We start from the raw sequence: 22,255 nt of genomic DNA on the forward strand, positions 1-22,255 counted from the left end.
GCAAAAAACCTAAAATGTTGAAAATTGCATAATATGAAAAAGGAATTGCACTTGAAACGGCGCATAACTTTATTATACATAAAATGTTGCAATTTCTTCAAAATTTGACTAATATAAACTATTTTGGAGCACTCATAGAATTCAAAATACTTAAACTATTAATTAGTTCTATAGTTTTGTTGTTTCTAATGCCACTTGCCAATACCAGCAAGTTTTGGTGAACCCGAACGAATTTAAGGCATAGAGTGCGTTTCTTGTTTAAAGTGTTGCCATCTATGGCCAAAAATATTACTTCAGTCACACATACGTCAAAACCCTTTTATAGAGTGGTACGTCACAACTTTTTTATAGATGCAAAAATTTTTCCTCATACATCCATTCATTCATCCATCCATAGATCGCAATGTTGACCTAAACCAGAGAACAATCAATTTCCAATTCAGAACCCCCAGAGGTATTGATTTGTTATTTGAATTGGAGGACTTTGCGACATGACTTATTTAACGTACACCAGTAATGATTTATTATACGGGGAGTCTTCGGTTGACGGAGATCGAACTCACGTCCTCTTGAACATCGGCCCAACTCTTTAGGCTATCCTGGACCATTAATTAAAAAGTAAAATAATTCCTTTACTCCATTCATCTTAATTATAAGTTCTAACAAAAAATTTTCGCTATAAAAAATATAAATTTGCAATTAATTGCGGAGTTAAAAATTTTTTATGCACTTAAAATAGGTTATAATTTATCATGAATATTAAATTTGAAATTAAAATTAAATTTGAATTTTTACGAACTTTAAAAAATTGTTACTATAGTTGTTTTAAAAATAAAATAGTTTTTTTTAATTAATGTAATTTCTGCATATTTGTAATGGCATGACTATTCAACAGGAAAGAATAGAAGATCATAATAGTTATATTATGAATAGATATTTACTAATATTAATCTAATTGTAATAATATTAATCTTATTAGATAATAATATTAATATAATCATCTAAATAATTGGCATTTAAAATAAAGTAACATATTTTTGGTAAAAAAGCTAGTTTTTTGCGAAAATAATGAATACCCAAAAATTACTTACTTGGTATTCTTCACCACTTTTCACTGCATTGTTCCAAGAAAATATTTGTTTGTAGACATAAAGAGCTTCACTATTTCTTCCCATCTGTGAATTGAATTTTGAAATAAATGTAATTTTCTGTCATTAAATAGAATAATTGAAGTCATTTTTGTTTTGTAATATTTTCAAATCAATTCAAGAGCTTTATTTTGAAAATATGATATTATAATTTGGGTTGTGCCGTGCGCAAAAAAACGGACCACCCTGAATAATTTTTGATCCAATGATCGAATCTTCACGTTCTAGGGCTCAATCTTAATAGTTCGAGGAAGCAACTTCAAAAATGCTAACTAATTAATATTGGCTATATTTCATGTTACGAAATCAAACACAAAAATGTATTTTCTCTGAATAAACATACTTTTTTTCGACGGATTTGGATTTCTTAACCCCCAAAAAATTGAGAGTAATCTCAATCTGGGAAATATGGTCTTAATAGTTGTGATTCAAAGTTTGGACCCCTTAATGCTAATTTAACATTTTTGTGGTATTCCGCCATATCGCGAAATCTTTTTTAGAGAATTGAAAAAATTTGTACATATTTATAAAATTTGTTTATCGAAAGATAATTCTATTGAAAAATATCTTTCATTAAATATTTATTTTTTAATTACTTAATTTAATAATAGTAAAAAGAAAATTTGAATAATTTGAAGGTTTCCATTTTTTAATAAAGATTGTATTTTAAAATTTTTGACAAAGATTGTACTTTATTTTTAGAAAGATTAAAAAATTTTGAATTACAAGGTTTCCAATTTTTTTTTTAAAGATTGTAACTTTACATTGCAAAATACAAAGTTCGAGCAAAATCGGTTGAACAGTTTCTGAGGAATTGAATTTTGAAAAAGCCGTGCTTTTAAAATGCGGACTGTACTTTCGTATAGTTATTAAACTAACCTCAAGAAGAAATCTAGGTGATTCTGGTAAGAAAGTTGTTCCAACAGCAGATATAATGGCAGGAATAGAGCAAATTAACAAAAATTTTCTCCATCTTCCGAAATGAAGACGTTTAGTGTCCATAATCGTAGCACCTGGAAAAGAAACAAAAAAGAAACTTTATATTAAATGAATAAATTCAAACTAAAAACTTATAATATTTTGCTTTTGATAATAAATTACATTATTTCGTTAAAATTTACATAGAAATCTTTATAGCCGATTTTTTTTTTCAATTTTTTTCTTCTTCTTTTTTTTTTTATTTGCTTTAGGATAACTCTTTTTCAATTTATTCTTCTTACAGCTCATAATTAGTTTCAAATTACTTTCATATTTTAGCGTTTTTATTTAAATATTTTTTCAAATTTAGCTCTTCGAATAAGACTTTGATGGCATTAATCGCCATTACTAATATTTTAGTGGTAGTTGAAGTATCATCATTGACTTCAGGCCGTTACATATACATCTTAATTTGGATGTAATAAAATGATAATTATCTCAAAGAAGGGAATAAAATCGTTTAAGTAAAAAATTTATTTATTAAGCAAATATTAGTATTTTAAAAATGGCCATATTTAAAATAATAAAGAAAAGAAATCCCTTAAATTGATTAAGATAACATTCTCCACATCGAGAATTTTGAATGTGAATCATATTTAACGTTTCTGGGACTGGGAGGCCCGAAAGGGGCACCCCCAGTCGCCGCAAATTTGAAATTGAAAGTAAATGAATTTTTTTCCCAACTGACAGTTAGGAGCATGGAGAAGAGATCCAAGGTTGGCGAATATTCGAAAGATAACATAGCCAAAATAATGCCAACCCCCATAATCAATATTAGGTTTAAAAATACTTTGGCGATCGCGAATCGCCTACAAGAGTGTGAAAATAAGGATAACCTTGTAATTAAAACATATTTGTGGTAGGAAATTAATAATGAGGAGTTATAAATAGATTTTTGTTTTCGATTAGGCGAGATAGTGAATTAATAAGTCTACATTAGTATTGAAATAAAAAGTTAGCCGTTACATAGATTGATAAGAAAAGAAAAAAATATATTTTATGTTCGCTTTAATAAAAATTTTATAATTGATTTAATTTAATAATAATTCGATTAATGATGATTAAAAAAGTAAGTTTAAGTAATTAAAGAAATTTTAAAAGCTTGGAAATATGTAATGCCTATTGTGGCATTAAAGACAAATTCTATTTTATAGTTTTCTTTCAAGGAAAGAAAATGAATATATATTTTTCCTAAATTTTTTTCTGAAATTAGTTAGTGAAAATGCTTGATGGCAAGAATAGTCAAAATAATTCAACATATCTCTTGTCCTGGTAGCAGAACTTACTGATATAATCTACAGAACTATCTACAAAAATTTAATTTTGACTATCAACAAAATCAGGCAAAGATTATTATTTTTGGAAAAATTAAACTTAATCCAACATGTATTTAACACAATTTGAAAACATTAAATAAAATTATAAACAAAATCTTTTTCTTGTTTAAATTGAATTTGAATTTCACATAATTATAATTTAGCTTGATCGAAGAAAAAAACAGATGCTTATAGTAAGCCCAATAAACAAACCAGAAAGAAAGATTAACCAGCAGATTATAATATTAAAATAAAATCTTTTCATTTTAAAAAAAGAAATCAACAAGACTGTTATTTATGATGTCTTGATTCGTGTCTATTAAAAGTTTCTTCAAATTAAATTCATTCTATACTGTCACAATTACTTTGCAAGCTAATATAACTATAATCAGATAATGGAATTAAATAAGTGTTCTATTTTTGATATCAAAATAAATAAAAAAGGAGAAATTTTCCTCATTTTTCATAAATAAAAATCGAAAAATTTTCCTCTATAGTTTAATCTTTAACTTTTATTCTTTCTTCATTCTATCTTCATTCTATCCTCGATCAATATTTCCCCATTTGTTGATTTGTTTAAAAAATCAAAGGAGGAAATTAATATGCAATTGCTCTGCTATCGGATATAAACGATCTCTAGTTTCTTAAAATAAATGGGGATAAATTGAGACTGCAAAAAAATATTGTATAAAGAAAGTTTTCATTTAATTAAAAAGATAGCACATTTTGGAAAGTACATTTTGCTTAAAAAGATTATAAGGAACTATAAGTTTAAATATTGATTTATGAGTCAAATAATAACGTCTGCAAAAAAATTTATGCATCTGGCATCGAAAATTTTTTTTAATATTTCCTTCTTTTTAAGGTCACTTTCTGTAAAGTTATCGCCAAGTTATTAGTCACTATTAACTTGCATTATTTAATCGATAGGAATATCTTTAAAGATAAAAACTGGTCTAAAGATAATTAAGTCGACCCACATCATGTATTACAACTTTTAAAAGAGATTGAAAAATTGACAGATAAGTATTTTTTCATTTATGCTTCAATTTTACCAGTCATGGTCAATTATTATTATTTAAAGTAATCAAGTGTGCCATTTATGACACACATCTTAAAATTACGTACATTTTGTTCTCAAGATTTTGAGTTCGGGCTTCTTGTAAAACAAAATGAATTTAGGTGGGTAATCATTAGTTTATGACTAATGAGAAACATAACTTGAATAAAGCACAAACGAAATACAGAAATGGACATACGGTTTGGCTTTCAACCGAACTCTTCCAGACTAAAAGTCTAGAGCTGCCTGCTGTTATGGTAACAAGGGTAGTAAAAAACTAAAAAAAGGGTAACTAATGGGTGGTAAAAAACTAAACTTCAGTAACATTAGAGAGCTATTGCTGATATTAAGCGGGGCATTTGTTAAATTTTTTTTGTTAGTGTGGTATATCGTATATTTTTATAACCGGCGTTGAACACCCGACCCAATTCTGAGTTATCAATGTTCAATCCCGTAGCCTTGAATTTGGAACTCAACCCAGAAGAAAATAAAACTTCTAGATCAAGAATTGGTACAAACTAGCCCTCATGGTTGAACTTTTGGTGGAACTAAGCACTTTTCTGATGGAACTAATATGCATTTGCGTAGCATGGAGATCAAAACCACGAAAACCGCCCATGTTTAGCCCGGCACCAAGGGGGCTCTAACTCATAATCCGTCTTCCACAGGGGATATGTTACGTCAGCACTGTGGTCGGTGCGAGCTGGGAGCAGAATTCGTATCGACAAAACTTTGCAGGGATTCAAACCTCGGTCACACCACTCACCTGTTTCTTAACACCCTTCTTTTTATTATCTAGTTCAAACTTTTTCCTCTTTCCTTATTGGCTAAACCACTTTGCATGCGTTTATCTCCTGACTTTTCTAATGTCATTTGGTTAGACACTGAAGAAGGTTCTTGCTAAAGAGAATCGAACATGTCCATTTCTGTACTTTATTCACGTTGTTTCTCGATTCAGTCTAACGTAGAACAAAGTATACCCTATCCTTTAGGACATTCGGATTCGGTTTTAAAAATATACATTTTAAACTTTTTTAAAGCAAAGCTGCTGCAATATGAAAAATTTAAAATACTAAAATATTTCTATAATAAACTATTCTAAAAATATTAGAAAAATTTTACTAAAAATATATCTATAATAAAATATTTTACTTTAGATATAAGGAAAGATAGATTAAACTATATTTAATTTAAAAATAAAAAACAGTAAATACTTGGTACTCACCACTTTTTGGAATGATACCCCATGCTAGAACAGCGACGAACAGGCCACCCAGGGCCCAAAAAACTAGTAAAAAACTAAGATGTTTTCCTCTGCTTTTACGTACTAAGAACTCGGAGTAAAAAGTGAAAACAATTGGTAGTGATCCTCCAATGCTGAAAATAAAAGTTAATTTGTTTTATAGGACCAAAATAAGTTAAGTAATGTTACTTCAAATTAAAATCAGTAACTTTTTTAAATAACATCATAAATAACACTTATAGTGATTAATTTTGCTTTCTTTACACTCTCAGAAGTAAAGCTCTCACTTTTGATGATTCAGCAATCCTTGAGCAGCATTTCGGTAATTTTGAAAATCATTTCGTCACGAAATCACGTGATTTGTGAACTTTTAGATTAGAAGTGGACATTTTTTGTCTGTTCATAAAAATGAAATTAAAATAGAGTATTTCATTTTATAACCGTCCTTGAACAGCAGACACAATTTTGGGTTTACGACTACTAACGTTCAACTCTTGAACCTTGTAATTTTGAACCCAATTCTGAAGATAAGGGAACTTCTGGATCAAATAGTAGAAAAATTTACCTTTGTGGAGGACTCTTTGATGGAACTAACCCGCATTTGCGTTACATGGAGAGGAAAACCGCGAAAATCTCCCACTGTCAGCCTAACAGCTGGAGGACTCTAACCCATGATCCGCCTACCACTGAGGATATTTTTTGTCAGCACTGTGGTTGGTGCAATCCAGAAGCGGAATTCGCATCACCCAGCCATCGCTGGGATTCGACCCCGGTTCAACCTCATTAGAAGACAAGCACCTATACCCCTGAGCCATCAAACGTAGAGCATAATAAGTAAAGTAGAGTCAAAGAACGAAACTAATTTACAAATTCAGAAAAAGATAACATAAGTAAATAACATTTAAAATAGTAAATCAAAATGGAAAAGCGTCTATAGCATCTAAAACCAAGTTTGTCTTACATTAATTTAGAAAGTCAAAAATACAATTACAGCAGAAAACAATTCTAGAAGAAAGGGTGCTGTGTGTTGACAAGCAGTGTGCCCCCTGATGAAGTGTTGTCTTGCTAACACACATATCTTAGAAGTTTTTTCGTTTCCTGCTAGAATTATATTTTTAACTTTCTAAAAATAGGTAAAATAGAGGTAATAGCATAGTTACCCAATGCTGCTGAAGAATCGAGTTAGCATGAGAAGTGAATAGGTGGGCATAAAAGCTGCAATTACTCCAAATATTCCGTTGGTTGCTAAAGCAGTCAGTAAAGTGCGCCTCCTTCCTAATCTGTCTCCCATTATTCCCCATAAAAGAGCTCCAATCGTCATCCCAATAAATGAAATGGTACCTGAAAGACAACCATGCGCTTTATCACGTGATATTATATAAAGGCATGAAATTTCAGTTGAAAAGATACTATCCGAGCAAAAGTTTTTAATCGCATCCATACATCTATGAAACATTAAAATTCATGAAAAATATGTACAAGTTTTAAAATATTAACACATGTAGTATGAAGTTTTCTATGGTGACCGAATTAAAGAATGAAGCAACTTAAAAATCGAAGCATATTTGTATCGATATTAATATTAAATCAAATAAAAAAACTTAAGGTTTTATGTTCTCAGAAGTTATAGTTTCAGCAGTATTAAGTGAATGATCTACCACTTTCTTATTTTAAATAGAAGGAGAAGGCTATAGTTTGATATCAAAACACTTCTAAGGGACGTTTCATTGTTGCGTGATAATTTAAGTATAAATAGTTTAATTTAAAACTCAACATTTTTAAAAATTAAACTTACTCTCCAGCCTTGAATACTTTATCGTAAATATTGAGTGGAAATTTCGAGCTCTGTATTAGATCGTAAGGATGAAATTTGTTGTTAGTAACGTCGCTTAATTTAACAGCTCATTATTTGACATGATCAGCGTGCCTGAGCCAAAGAATATAGAAAGGAAAAATCCAGCTCCCCAAATATGTAACTAACGAGGGGAATTGTACTTACAGGGGAAGCAACAGACTCAAATTTAGCATAACATCAAACATTGATGTCGCCATATAAAATTTATTCGGGGGAGGACTATACTTCTATTGTTATTTTCAAGTTACTTGAGGGAAAAAAATAACATTTGCCCTTATTGAAACTAATTGCTAAATAAACTTTTATATNATATATATATATATATTGTTTATATATCTATACATAATCCTGAAAACTAAAACAACTTGATATTATGTAGAGTGTTCTACGTCATCTATGTCCTCATGTATAATTTTAAAATTATCTTTAAGTATTAAGTTGAGAAAAAATACAAATTAAGGGTCGCAAACTACTATTTAAGGGTGGAAAAAAACTATACGAAAATCTTAAGAATCAATATGAAGATAAACGGAATTGAAAACTTTAAAACCAATTTGGGTTTTTTTATTTTGTAACCGTCGCTTAACAGCCGTCCCAATTTTTAGGTTTACGACTACTAATGTTCAACTCCGTAGCCATGTAATTTTGAACCCAATCTAGAAGGCAAGGGAACTCTTAGATCAAGTGTTGGGAGAAATTTGAATTTGTAGAGGACTCTTGATGGAAATGACCTACATTTGCGGAGGAAAACCACGAAAAACTGCTACGATTAGCCTGGGGACTCTCACCCATGATCGGTCAACTACTGAGGATTTTTTTTGTCAGCACTGTGGTCGCTGCGAGCCGGGTGAGGAATTCGTATCAACCAGCCATTGCTGAGAATCGAACCCGGATCACGTCATTGGGATGCGAGTGTTATAGCCCATAGGCCACTACGGCTCCGCACTTTATTCAATGATTTAAAATGAATGAATAATTATAGTTAAGCAAAATAAAATGTAAAAGAAAATAAAACAAATGTGGTAAATTTGAGAAAGCCCAACAGTGAGCACCCAACAAATTTTTACTTGATTAATTAAAAAAAATATTTCATATTTGTGAATGAGTCATTTTCTAAGAAAAAATTCTAAACTTTTCAGAAGAAAATCAGAAAAATATGATTTTAAATATAAAAAAAAAACGTAGCTTATTTCAAGATCTTTAATAATAGAATATTTTTTGGTTTGTTTCTTCAGGTAAACTCAAGAAGCAACATAAACGGCATTTTATTGCAAGGTTTCATCAAAAACCATGCATCGTGTTTATTTTGTTTATAGTTCAGCTTTTGTAACATTTCTATGAGTCTAAATATTTTATTATCAATGGTAATTGAAATAAAACAAAAGTAATTTCTTTGAGAGTAAAATTAATGGAGAAATTTGTATGTGCTAAATTTTGACTATAATGCTTTGGCCTGCTTGATCAATAGTAGCATGCCAAATGGAACATGTCAGCAACTATGTATTGTTAAATCTTTATTCTGTTTAGTTGAACTTCTTAAAAAAATGTGTTTCGCTTAATCTATTAACGTAAAGTCATCTAAAGGGACAACAAATAATAATCATTAAAAAATTGAATTATTTTAGCTTTCTTAATTCTTAATTATTTATTAACTTATTATTATTAAACTTCATTATTTTGGCTGGATAATTTTAATTGCTTCGATATATACTTGCTGTATAATATTGATTTATTGATAATTTTCTTTTCTATTCTCTATCCTATGCGAAAAACTGGTATTCAGCTGGTAGACATTTTTTCAATTATAGTAGTATACAGAAAAGAAAAAAACAGAGTTCAATTAGTTAAATTTCTGCTGGTATATAAACAGATACCGCAGTAAAGTATATGAAAACAGGAATTTTGGCTAAGAAATGTTTCATTTATTTACAACTTTTGTTTTCACTTGTTAGTTTTTTTTTCACTGAATGATTATTTCTTCCTTTTTCAGTACATAATACAGTACACGCAGTTAATAAAATAGCGTTATTTTTTTTTTAATTATTAATTTTGTTTTTTTAGGACCCTTCTAATATAATTCTTTTTTAGGATCTTCTCTTTAGGAACTTTAGAACCTTTCAAATTTTTGTATTCTATGTTTGATCACTATATATATAATATATGAAACACTGAAAATTTATTCAGGGATTATAAAATGCTTTGTATCATAGAAACGACTAAAACATTAAATGACATTAATTAAATATCTGGTAAATCCACCCCGTTGTTTTGACGGTGGACAAAAAGAAGAGAACTTGAAGAAAAGGTCCGTAAAAAACACCTCATACCTACACCTAAAATAACACCTCATACGTAACTATATGAATTTGACAGCCGATTAAATTGGTCCGCTAATCCCCAATTTAAAGTAATTAAATGTTTCTTCGAATGAAATTTTATATATATATTAAAAATATCAATACATGAAGATTAATTTAAGCACTACTTAGTATTTAGCAAAATGATTAAGACTCTTAACTCTTTTCTACGCATTTTCTTAAAATAGAAAAATAGCACTGGGAATCAGATTTTTGCAGAATTTATACGAGTGCTTGATTTCACCGAATTCGGGTAAGAGGATTTTAAATAATAAGCTACAGATGTTCGGAAAGCTATTGATCTTTCTTTCTCGAAAATGTATTTTTGGTTCAGTTTATTATTTTTTCGTCGGGATGGTGTACATTTTTAAGAAGAAGGAACAGAAGAAGTTTATATATATATATATACTGTAAACTATTAAAAAAATGGAGAAAATAATAGTGGAATATTTCAGAATATTAAAGCAGTATTAAGCTTAACGTTTTTCTCATCTTGTTTCGGCTTAACTTGTATTGCTCTAAGAATCGAAATTGTTGTGCTTAAAGAGGAAAATAAAATTATTCAATTGATTAACAAAACTGGAATTTATATTTTGAGGAAATGATAAATTATAATAATGGTGGTCGGAACAATTTTTATGCACAATTTATTTAATATATATACCTTTTTTATTATTCATAAAAAAAGAAACAGAAAAGATGAGATATTTTGATTTTTTTGGATCACGTGGTGCATTTCGGTAACCATAAAAACTTTACATAAATTTGCACAAGGAAATAAAAAGGACAACGCATAGAGCTCTCAATTTCTTCCTCGTTCAGCAGAATTTGTAGTTTCAATATTAAAATTTTTAAAAAATTAATACTTTTAATTCAGAAAAAGTATTTGTGAAAAATACCTAATTCTGAAAGCGTTAATTAGCACAAAATAATTACTTTAAAAATAATATATTATTTTGATAAAAATAGAATAAATAAAATTACATAAAGTACACTTAACACACTCATACAGTAAATTAAGTTCAACAAATTATCCAATTCTTAAAATTATTTTTTATCCCAGTTTTTATTGTTAAATATATTAAAATCATTTGGATGATTTCTATGAAACTTTTGCACTTAAAATGTTCTTCATTCTTTTAATTAATTAAAATTTAAGCTGATGTTAATTTTTTGCATTAGGATATAAATTAGCTATATTTATATAAATATGCTTATTAAATTATATATATAAAATCATTTATTAAATAATATGTAATTTTTTTTATAAAATTAAACGTGTCATTCAATTTATGAATGTGAACAAAGTTATTGAAAAGGCATAAAAATTCTAAGTCTTGATTTATAATTTTGAAAATTTAAAAGTTACATTAATTTCATAAATATGAATTAAGAACAAACTCCGTGATTTAAAAATAAATTCATGAGCAAACAATGAACGGTGAAGTCATGAACTAATGTACTATATCAGTAAATTTGATATATATTGCTATGAAACAGAAACAATTCTAACAGAACGTGAACATACAAATATGAATAAGTAGTTTAAAATAAATATTTGCTTACCTCCCATAAAAATGGACTTATTTATTGAATTCTTGTATTTCAATGATAAACTTTATCAAGAACTGGAGTTCTTGATGGCACAATTTATTTAGAAAATAATAAAATATAAAATAAATAAAAAAGAATTGTTTCGAGTAAAACGTCAAATTGATGAAAAAACAACTAATAATATTAGTTAAAACAATTAATTAAACAGAATATTTATTTTTATAAAAATTTTGAACTGGAAATAGTTAATTTAAATTATGGTGGAATAGAACTATGAGAGTTTTGGAAGAGAAAATTTAGAATTATTGCATGTTAGAGAAAGTCTCTTGACTAAATCACCAAAAAATAGAAATTATCAACAAGAGTCTCCCATTTAAATCCCTAAAAGTTTCATACATCTGTTTTCCTAGAAATTCTAGATAATTGCCTGCTTAAGACCAACAAAAAGATGTTTCTGATGATATTCCCCTTTTTTAAAACATGAAAAAGGAGTACAGGTCCATAAATACGATAAGACAATTTCAAAATGTAAAGGACATTTTCCCATAGCCTAAATTGAGGCAACTATTTATCTTTATCAGTTAAGAAAGTGGGGAAAAAGAATGGTGCAAAGAGCGTTTTATTGCTTATTGAAGGAAAGGGTAACAATGACATTTCGTGTAGCTCTCTACACATTTATTTTATTTTTTAATGTAGAGCAATTCTTGGGTATATTATTTTTAATTAATTTTCCTTTAATAATATTATAGAATAAGTTGCAGCAGGTAAAAAAAAAGGGACATGAAAGGACGAAGAAAAATAGAGAGTAAATGATATAGAAACACAATAGAAATATTTTCTCGAAATAATGGACCCTGGTTCCCCTAATATTGGGGGGTCAGCCCCCCCCCTGGTTCTGATACTCGTGGCATCAAATGAACGAAGATCCAGCGTATGCGCATTTAGAAGCCATGCGCCGGTTCGTCACCTGTGAACCAGTTGTTGGACAACTTTACATGCGGTCTCCCGTTAACCGCCATTTTTGTCTTTCTATGTCAAAACGTGTTAGCAGATTTAATCAACAAGGATAATATAAATGTATTCTCAAAGAAATATCATAATTAATAGCACAGTGCTTAGGAATAGCGTGAAAATGCAGAACAAGCCAACAATAAATAAAAAGATAAAACTTAGCTTCTTCACCCCTACCCCAGTAGTGGTTGGGATGAGAAAAGGGTTTAAACCCGTTTCAATAACTCCGCTATTGTGCCCCTGATTGTTGTTTTTTTCTCTCTACACCGGGAGCGCACCTAACTTTGAACGACTGATTTACATTATGTCTATGGAAGCTAGACTTCTTCCCCATGTATATTCTTTGTCTGAGCGATCAGCATGCCTGACGACGCAGCCAATGGTTGCGGGTTGGAAACCAGCTCAGTGCTCCCTGTTTCTCCCTGGGTGTTATCCTCTGCTTTGTGATGTGTGAATGTGTTCTCTTCACTGTGAACGGGTATCTGTGGCAGTGTAGGGAGGGTAAAATCATAGCTTTGCAGGTGCCAACTGGGTAACGTTAACTAAGTAACACTTCCAGCAACTTTCGAGGCATAATATGGAACATTCAATACCTGCTGTTTAAAAAATAAAAAAATCTCGTTTGTAACCTCGTAAAATTTTGAAAATAGTTTATTTAAAAACCTAAATTTACTTGAAATGGAACGGCTAGAATTGCGTGCTATCATGAAATATGAGTTCTTATATGGAACTTTGGCATTGCAGACCGTAGGAAATATTAATAACGTATGAGACTATCGTGTCACTACGCAGAAGGTAGTATCAAATTAGTTCACCAAATTTGGTACAGGTAGCTTTACAACAGATGATCGCCTGAAGCAAAAGATAAATTATAAATAACCGTTAAGACTGGCGCACCTCAAACTATTACAGCAGAAATATACTACTACCGACCTGTCGAATTTCTGATGTGGTCGTAAAGAAAAACCGCCTAAATTTATCAACTGATCGACTTCTATCTTATTGCACGGTAACGCTGGACCACTCTCTGCACAAATGACTATGCAAAACTTATAGGAATTAGAATTAGAGCTTCAGCAACATCAACCATATTCACCTGTCCTAGTCCCCACTAACTACCACGCATTTTTCAATTATAAGAACTTTTTTTTCTTAAAAATAGGAAAAAAATTAAATCCGACAAAGCTATAAAACTGACTTTTCAGGAATTTATTGACCCTCACTGAGCAAGATTTTATACCATCAATCCGTACAACCTGACGTTTGAAAAGCGAAAGAGTATCGAAAATACGAGTGAATTTTAAAATGAATAAAAAAAATCCTTAAATTCGTAAATAAAGGCTCACAACTCGGATACAAAACTTTTTTTAAATTTGTTATATTTCAGTAAAGAATTATTTCAACAATTCTTGAAGTGAGTAAGACTTTTCAATTCGTATAGCTGATGTGTTTATTCATTAATAACGCTGAGAATGGAACATATGCTGATAGGACTTATATTTTTAAAAAATCTTTCGGAACCATTAAGAACATATAAAAATGTTAAATACTAAAATTAAAAAAATTTTTATAATTGTTAAATGTAAAAAATATATGATTTTTATGACTTTTCATTAGATAATCTTTAAATAGGCTAGCCACTGCTAAATACCTTCTCCTTCTTCAATTATAAGACCTTTTTTTCTTAAAATAGGAAGAAAATTAATTCCGACTAAGCTATAAAACTGACTTTTCAGGAATTTATTGACACTCAATAAACAAGGTTTTATACCATCGATCTGTACAACTTGTCGTTTAAAAAGCGAAAGATTATCGAAAATACTAGTGAATACTTAAATGAGTAAAAATGTTCCTTATATTTAAAAGTTTTCAACCAAATTCGTTTTTTTTTCCTTACTTATTTCATCCTTGATGACGTAATATATTTTCTTACACACTCTGTATTTGAAACAAAAATAAATATTTCTTGCTTAAAAAAAAACATATTCCCCTTAAAAGATCATTATAGAGCTATTAATAATCAGTTCTGCTATCAGATTTCGCAATTCTTAAATAAAGACTTGAAGCTCGGATAGCGAACTTATTATAATTAGATACATTAAGTGAAGAAGCATTTCTACAATACTTGGAGTAAGACTTTTTGATTCTTATAGCCGATATGTTTATTCATTGATAGTGCTGAGAACGGAACATATGCTAATATGACTTTTTTTTTAAAAAGAAAAAATCTTTTGAGAGCCATTAAGAACATATAAAAACGTTATACGGCCAAATTTGATAATTTTTTTATCATTGCAAAAAATAATTATTTATTTTTTCATTAGATACTCCTTAAATTGACTCCAAAGTTTCAGTGGTTTGGTAAATTTTAAATATTTAACAAAAAACACAAAAAGTAAAAATAAAATTAAGCATTTAATTGTTCTCATAACTTAACTATTTAGAACATATTTTTCCCATTATGGAAATCTCATTCACTGAGTTTCAAAAAGCTGAATCCATCAAAAAAATACACGTTTATTTAGCGAAATTACATTTAAATGCCTTAATTTTAATTTTCCCTAACTAAAATTCAATAGTTTATTTGAAGTTTACCTCTGAAACCATTAAGATTGCATCATATTAAAGGAAAATACAGCCATTATATTAAAAGGTGATATGTTGAAATTTACATAAATAAAAAGCATACAAAATTTCGACAAAGCGCACGCAACTGGAATAGGACAAACAACTTTAAATGCAATTTTTTTTTCTTAAAATGAGGGCTTTAAGCCGGCTACAAAATTTTTTCGCTATTTCTAATGTAGCTAATACCTCAAAGATACTTTCCCCAATTAATGTTTAGTTTTTTTCTGGTCATTGATAAAATATTCATGCTTTTCTAAATTGCTAATCACATTGTAAATTTCTAATCACATTTTATGCACAATTGGAATTTTTTCATTCTAACATTACGATAAAAGAACCGGCAGCTTGTTTTGTCCATCTAATTAAATGTAAAGTTTAAAATAAAGAGCATTTTTTACCTTTTTGATTTTGAAACTATTTACAACTAATATAGTTAGAAAAAACCATGAATACAAAACTATGGAGTTTTTTTTAACCATTTACTATTAACGTGTTTACAAAACCGCAAAAATAAGGAAATTTAACTGAACATTGGAGCTAGGCTTTCCGTTAGGTTAATGGGTTAAGTTGTGGTTGAGTTGTGTTTTATCAAATGAACCGTGGAATGTGGTTTAATTAGTTTATCTGGTTGTTTCATCTATTGTAAAATATGGGAAATACTAGATTTTTTTTCTTTGTCAAGTAGCTTTATGGTGGTTCCGTGTATACGTGAATGGAAGTTTCGTATTTTAATAGTCTGGGACCACAATGATCTTCATGAGGTGAAGAAAATTGAGGAAATATTGTGGTGTCAACGCTGGAACTCAAACCTCCGATAACCGTTCAGTGGGTCATGAGATTGGCCGATTAACCATCTCGGTTATAATATGTACCCAGCTGCAAGGAAATAAGTGGCTACTGGGTGGGCCTAGTTGGTGAGATAAATTTCAGGTTGTTGAACCATATTATATGAAAGCAGTTAATAAACCATTTTTCTCACAGTTAACAGTTTGAACGCCATCTTATTTATGGTTATTTGACGGGTTTGTTTGAATATTGTAAAATAACAATTAAATCAGTATAGAACAATTAAATCTTCAGTATTAAAGTTTTATTTATTATGAGAAAATTAAATTACTGTATCAAACATTATATAATTTCAAACTATGCATAAACTTGCTGAAAACAAGGCTTTATTTTCTGCACTCAGAAACCATAAATATACAAATATATGAAAATACATACAACATACATAACTATCGCACTATCAGTTTGAGAAATTTATCACATTGTTTACTCAAGCGTTTTCGGTGACATATAGTCATAGGTAATGCTTTTCTAAAATAAAGAAAACAACGTGTTATTCTCTTAATAAATGTGAGCTTCATTCATTGTTTCGTCTTTCAATAGAAACAAATAGTTGTATTTTATTGATTTACGATATTTTCCGTTGAAAGAAAAGTCATTTCATTTTATTTCTTTTGTATCGTGCCTAAACATCGATTTCGCTTGCTATTAATTCTTTTTTCCCCCTCAAGTATTGAACACATTGTTATTTGTCCTAATAAAGAATTTTTATGATCAGCAGGAAAGTAATATTTTTTTCTTTATCTAAATTCTGTAAATGGCTATTTTCGTTAGCGCCTTTAGCTTCACATTTAAACACTTACAGGATATTGGTTTGGTTTTTTGCACTGGAAAAATTCGCTTTTGTTTAGCCTGTTGTGTGTAGCAAATTATGCTTTAAAAACCTGGAAATACCAATAATTTAGTCAAACGTTATTCAGAATTATGAACTTTTTTCTTTTTGTTTAGTGAGCATGCAAATATACGACATTTTTAAAATTCAATTTGCCATTAACTACTCGACCGATTTCGCTCAAATTTCGTATTTTTCCATTAAATTACATTATTTAAAGAGATGCAAAGAATTGTATACCTTACAATTCAAAAAATGTTTAACGACTTTTAAACAAAATAATAAATACTTACTAAAAGTTTTTTTTTTTCGTATGGAGTTTTCTTTGGATAAACGAATCAAATCACTTAGAAAGTTTTCGAGATATGGTGAAATACGCAAAAAGTAAAATTAATATTAAGGGTTCCAAACTTTGGATCGCTCTCTTGATCAAACTATGGGGACCCTGTTTCCCTTATTGCGGCTACTCTTATATATGGGGATTGGAAATCCAAATTTATCGAAAAAAAAGGCATGTTTGTTCAGAAAAAGTAAGTTTTTGCGTCTTAAATTGATATTGTAACTTAATGCATCACCTATACTAATTAATTAGCATATTTGCAAGTCATCTCTTCGAATCATTAGGTTGAAGATCCGATCCTTAGAGCAAAAGTTACTCAATGTGGTTCGTTTATTTATTTATTTTTTTAGCACTGTACAGTGCGCAAAATAAAAATAGAACACTGTAATTACTTCTTATCTTACTATCGGATCTTCACGTACTAAGTTACAATATGAATGATTCGAGAGTTTAAAGTTTTGTATGCGAAATAATTGGCGTGGTCAGCATTTCAAGTCACGAAATTAAAGAAACAATTTACTTTTTATTAATAAAAATACTTTTTTGTTAAAAGATTTAGATTTTTGAGACTAAAAATATAAGAAAAAGGAGTATCGGTGATCTGAAAAATATGGTCCCAATATACTGAGAAAAACTATTGCAAAAAAGCCATATATGTGTGTTAAAATTATTTTTTCTGATTGAAACAACTGGTACAAGGAATCGTCAAAAAATTACGCTATATACCTTATGTACTCTTATATAACAAATATAGTGTACTCTAGATACCTAATACAGTATACCTATATCATGATTTTTCTGCTTCTTATCATAACGGTTTATCGGAATTCCTGGTTTTAAAAATAATTGCTCTTTATACCTCCATATTTAGTAAGAATATGAAGCTGAATATTTACAATTTGAGCACGAGAAGATGCAAGTTTGATTTCGCCTCGCAAGATGCTGAACATTCCACGGAAATAGAAATAAACGGTTATAAAATCCATGTATGTTTTTAGTTGTATAATAAAGATAATTGTGCTCCATGAAGATTTACATAAATATTCATGGAACTAAACTAAATAATTTGATAATGCTTAACTTCTATTCGTTTCGGTTTTCTAAAGCCTAGTTCGAATTTATGCTAATCTCTCTGTGCTGTGAAGTATGTTTGATTAAAAAACTAATTTTATTATAGGAAACATTGTATCTATGCATTCTAAAGAAATAATGATTCTTAATTTATATTGTATCGTAGAAATAACATTACTGACTCTTATATTACTGTAATTATAAATTTCATTGCGACTGAATAACAAAAACTATAGTAGCTAGCTACTTTACACCATGTAGTCCAAAAGAACATTCCTGATGCTTTACTAATTAGGAATCATCGTTGATTCTTGGAGTAGTGAAACACCAAGATCCAAGAGTTATCTATGGTGTTCCATTGCACCACTTTTTATTCGCACCTATACCGCAGTTACCTACAGTTAGTATTTTAGTTCCTTACACCACTAGCAGTTGTCACTATTTTTAGTGTTTAGATACAATGTAAGTTATTCTTCCCCCTCTCCCCAAAAGAAAGTGCCATAACGTCCCTATGGCGTAAGGAGAAAAGCCCATATGTATCTCTCATCATTGAGATACTTCCACGGTCACTCGGGAATATTTATATTATTAGTAATGAAAATTATCTATTTGTTTCACGATAGATAAAATAGGAAACCTCAAATTTTAAATTTGTTGTTGCAGTTGACATTCCGAAATAAATATTTAATTTTGAGCAGCATTTTAAAACATTTTTGGTGATCCCATTATATTCGGGTTACTTAACAGCCTATCTCACCATTATGTCACAAAATATTTCTTCTAAAAATTGGCTAAATACAACAAAAAAATAACCTTAACAACAAATATCTTTTTCCGTATGTGGTATCATTGTATGCAATACTTTGGTTTCTTCATAGATTTGATATAATTGTAACTTTATTTCAAAAGCTGTACTTATTTTACACTCCTGGTATGCCTCACTTAATACTTCAGGGTTGCTCAATGCAAATTAAATATGATATGTTTGATATCATATTTATGTGCGATACAAATTAAATATCCGCATAAATTTGATGTTGCAAAGTTAAAGAAAAACAGCTTACCTAGCCATCCTTTTTGAGATTCTTCCATGCATAGCTCATGTTCAGCACTGGGAATTATGTAACCGATGGCAAACAATTCCACTGCATCTGCTGCTAAACCTAAACCAGCCATAAGTAAAACCAACAGATGGAAGGCTCCAAAACCAGCCTGAAATTACAGAATACAAAGAGTTTGAGCAAAAACCAAATTATAAATTTATGATATGTAATAACATGCATATTGATACTTAAAAATCAACTTTCAAATTATTATCATGAAATATGTAACAAATTTTATGTTTGGGGTTGACCATATAATTCTTATCACATTTTACTAATTTTAAACTTTTGCTTACGGCTTTTACAATATGCGGACCAAAATGACAAGCAAAAGATAAATCTCCTATGAGGCCAAATGATCCGGGTCTTTCCCTCGAATGCTATGGTTATCAATAATCCATTTGCAAATTTTTACTTTAATTTTTTAAATTGTTTCACTCATAAATGTTAATTTGCCCCACGGAGAAAAAAGTTACCGTACTGTATGGCAATGACATTTCTGGTAAATTCTGGTAATAATACCAAAATACACGATATTTAAATCATTCATTTGGTAATTTTTCCGTTCATACAGTAACGATTTACTGGAAATTCTGGTTTTCAAAATTAAAGTTCGTATTACCACACATTTTGTAAAAAATACAAAAGAGAAAAATAAGTTTAACTGAATAAAAATGTCTTTTATACAATCCTTTAAAGTACTATGATAAAATTACCAAATTATATCACATATTATGAAACCATATTTTATTGTTAATTTTGCCAAAAATCACTACCAAAGCACTTCATAAAAATTACAGAGCTTTTTGGTTATCTTATAGAGCCAGAAATGTTATCATATTAGGGTAGTTAAAACCATGCTTTTTTTCTTCAGAGTATTGTTCTTCATGTGTGTATCTTTTTAGGCAATTTCTTTAATAATTAAAATAACGCATATTTCTGGGTATACGTGCTTGACATTTTATGTGTTCTAAGAGCATGTTATCACTTCTTACTTATCCGTATCCGCAATCACTTCCATGTCACAGAGAGAAGATATGCTTCTTGAATTCTTAAAGTTTCGGTTGTTTTCCGAACATTGTTCATCTCCTTCCCTAAATTCATTACTAAAAATAAAGCTGATGTACTAACAAAAAAAACTTAGAAATGAAGAAAAAAAAAGATACTTTTTATCTTTTTTTGTGATCAAGGGTTTACTAACATATTTTAAGTTATTTAATTATAGTCGAAATCTCGATTGGAGAGATTTTGAGCAACTTGCATATCAGACTTACATTTAAGCAATTAATTTAAAACCAGAGCATCAAACATTCTCTTTTGCTCAAGTGAAGTGAATAAAAGCTATATGAGCTAAAAGATTGATGTTTAAAGAATTTGCACTATTATTGTTAATTAATTATTTAAAGTCTACTATATTAAGTTTAATGATTCAAAGTATGAGAGTCTGGTTGAAATTTTTTTATACTAAAATTTTTTTTATTATCTGATTATCTGATGTATTTCTTTTTACAGATGAAGTATGTTTAGTTTAGTTTAGTTGTTCATTTGCGTCGCACTGGAGCTACACAATGGGCTATTGTCGACGGTCTGGGAAACATCCATGAGGATGATCAGAAGACATGCCATCACAATTTTGATACTATGTGGAGAGGATGGCTCCCCCGCTTTGGCAGCACAATAACCCCGCGCGGGAAGCCGAGCACTTTACGGCAGAACAGTTTAAAGAGGACTGATTCCACACACCCTTGGTTCCTTTGCAGCCTGATCAAAGTGGTCACCAACGTGCACAGTGACCACAGCCAATGATGCTTGACTTCGGTTTTCTACTGGAAACTGTGTTTTACGATCAGTCCACTCTGGGATATGTAGTATGTAGTTAATCCCAGAATTTTCAAAATTTGACAGAGTCCAGCTTTGTTTTCTTTGTTTAAACATAAGCAAACGAAAATGATGACAATGTCGACACAGATAAAAAAAAATTTATTCCATTCAAAGCTGAACTACTGTAAGTGTTATTACATATGACAGAACACAATTTATCAAATTATGACAGAACAAAATTTATCAAATTATGACAGAACACAATTTATCAAATTATGACAGAACAAAATTTATCAAATTATGACAGAGCACAATTTATCAATAGTAGACTCAATCAGGACTAATATGAAAATAAATTGATGGTCTAACGCAGTGTTTCCCAAACTTATGACTTTTGTGTACCCTTTCTAAATTTTTCGTAATGCTGTGTACCACTAATACAAAATGAATGTATTTTTTACTGTAAAAAAATTGCCCAAAAGTTAAATTAACTGTTAACTCTGCAAAAATAGCCAATAGAAAAATACGTAATCGTAAATTTTCGTGTCTAGCTTTGTTTTTAAATGAAATTTTGTGAAATTTTCGTTTGTTGCAAGATATTTCGCATAATAACGTGTACCCCCGCTAAACTGTTCCTGTACCCCTGGGGGTACGCGTACCACACTTTGGAAAACACCGGTCTAACGTAATAATAAAAAATTATTGGCCTAAAGTAAAATGTAAAACACGTGATAATGAAGATATAGCGAACTATTGATTTTAAAAAAGTAAAATTGGCTTTGTAACTATTTTGAAATATAATCTATCACACTATAAGTATCTACATTATGGTTTTAACCCATGATTGGCTTTTATTTAAAAAAAAGCAGGTTATTTTTTCTTAAAGTTAAAAAGCAATATCAACAGACAAAATTTAATGTCCAAACTAAATCTTAACATGAGAACATAAATTTGTTAAAAATTTAAAATTAAGACAAATAAAAATTCATTTTTGAAACAGTAACTTCATTAATGTAATTTATATAGTCTAATTTTGAAGCAGATCGGAAAAAAATTGATGTCACCTTTGCCATTTTCAGAAGTTTTAAGAAG

The 22,255-nt window shown here is 29.6% G+C and overlaps 2 protein-coding genes across 2 annotated transcripts in view; one reads left to right on the forward strand and one right to left on the reverse strand.

Moving 5' to 3' along the window:
• LOC107450407 (uncharacterized) overlaps nucleotides 1-22,255 on the forward strand; it is a 477,566-nt gene that overhangs the window by 362,237 nt on the left and 93,074 nt on the right. The gene's annotated exons all lie outside the window — the stretch shown is intronic.
• Nucleotides 1-22,255, reverse strand: part of LOC107438533 (synaptic vesicle glycoprotein 2C) — a 50,667-nt gene that overhangs the window by 7,393 nt on the left and 21,019 nt on the right. The window contains exons 3-7 of the mRNA XM_016050843.3: nucleotides 19,304-19,451; nucleotides 6,906-7,086; nucleotides 5,728-5,879; nucleotides 2,028-2,161; nucleotides 1,092-1,175 (exon numbers count right to left, since the gene is read on the reverse strand). Coding sequence (XP_015906329.1) covers nucleotides 1,092-1,175; nucleotides 2,028-2,161; nucleotides 5,728-5,879; nucleotides 6,906-7,086; nucleotides 19,304-19,451 — 699 coding nt within the window. The remainder of the gene's footprint in view (nucleotides 1-1,091; nucleotides 1,176-2,027; nucleotides 2,162-5,727; nucleotides 5,880-6,905; nucleotides 7,087-19,303; nucleotides 19,452-22,255) is intronic.

Source organism: Parasteatoda tepidariorum, chromosome X1 (genome assembly GCF_043381705.1).
Source record: "Parasteatoda tepidariorum isolate YZ-2023 chromosome X1, CAS_Ptep_4.0, whole genome shotgun sequence".
Taxonomy (NCBI): Eukaryota; Metazoa; Arthropoda; class Arachnida; order Araneae; family Theridiidae; genus Parasteatoda; species Parasteatoda tepidariorum.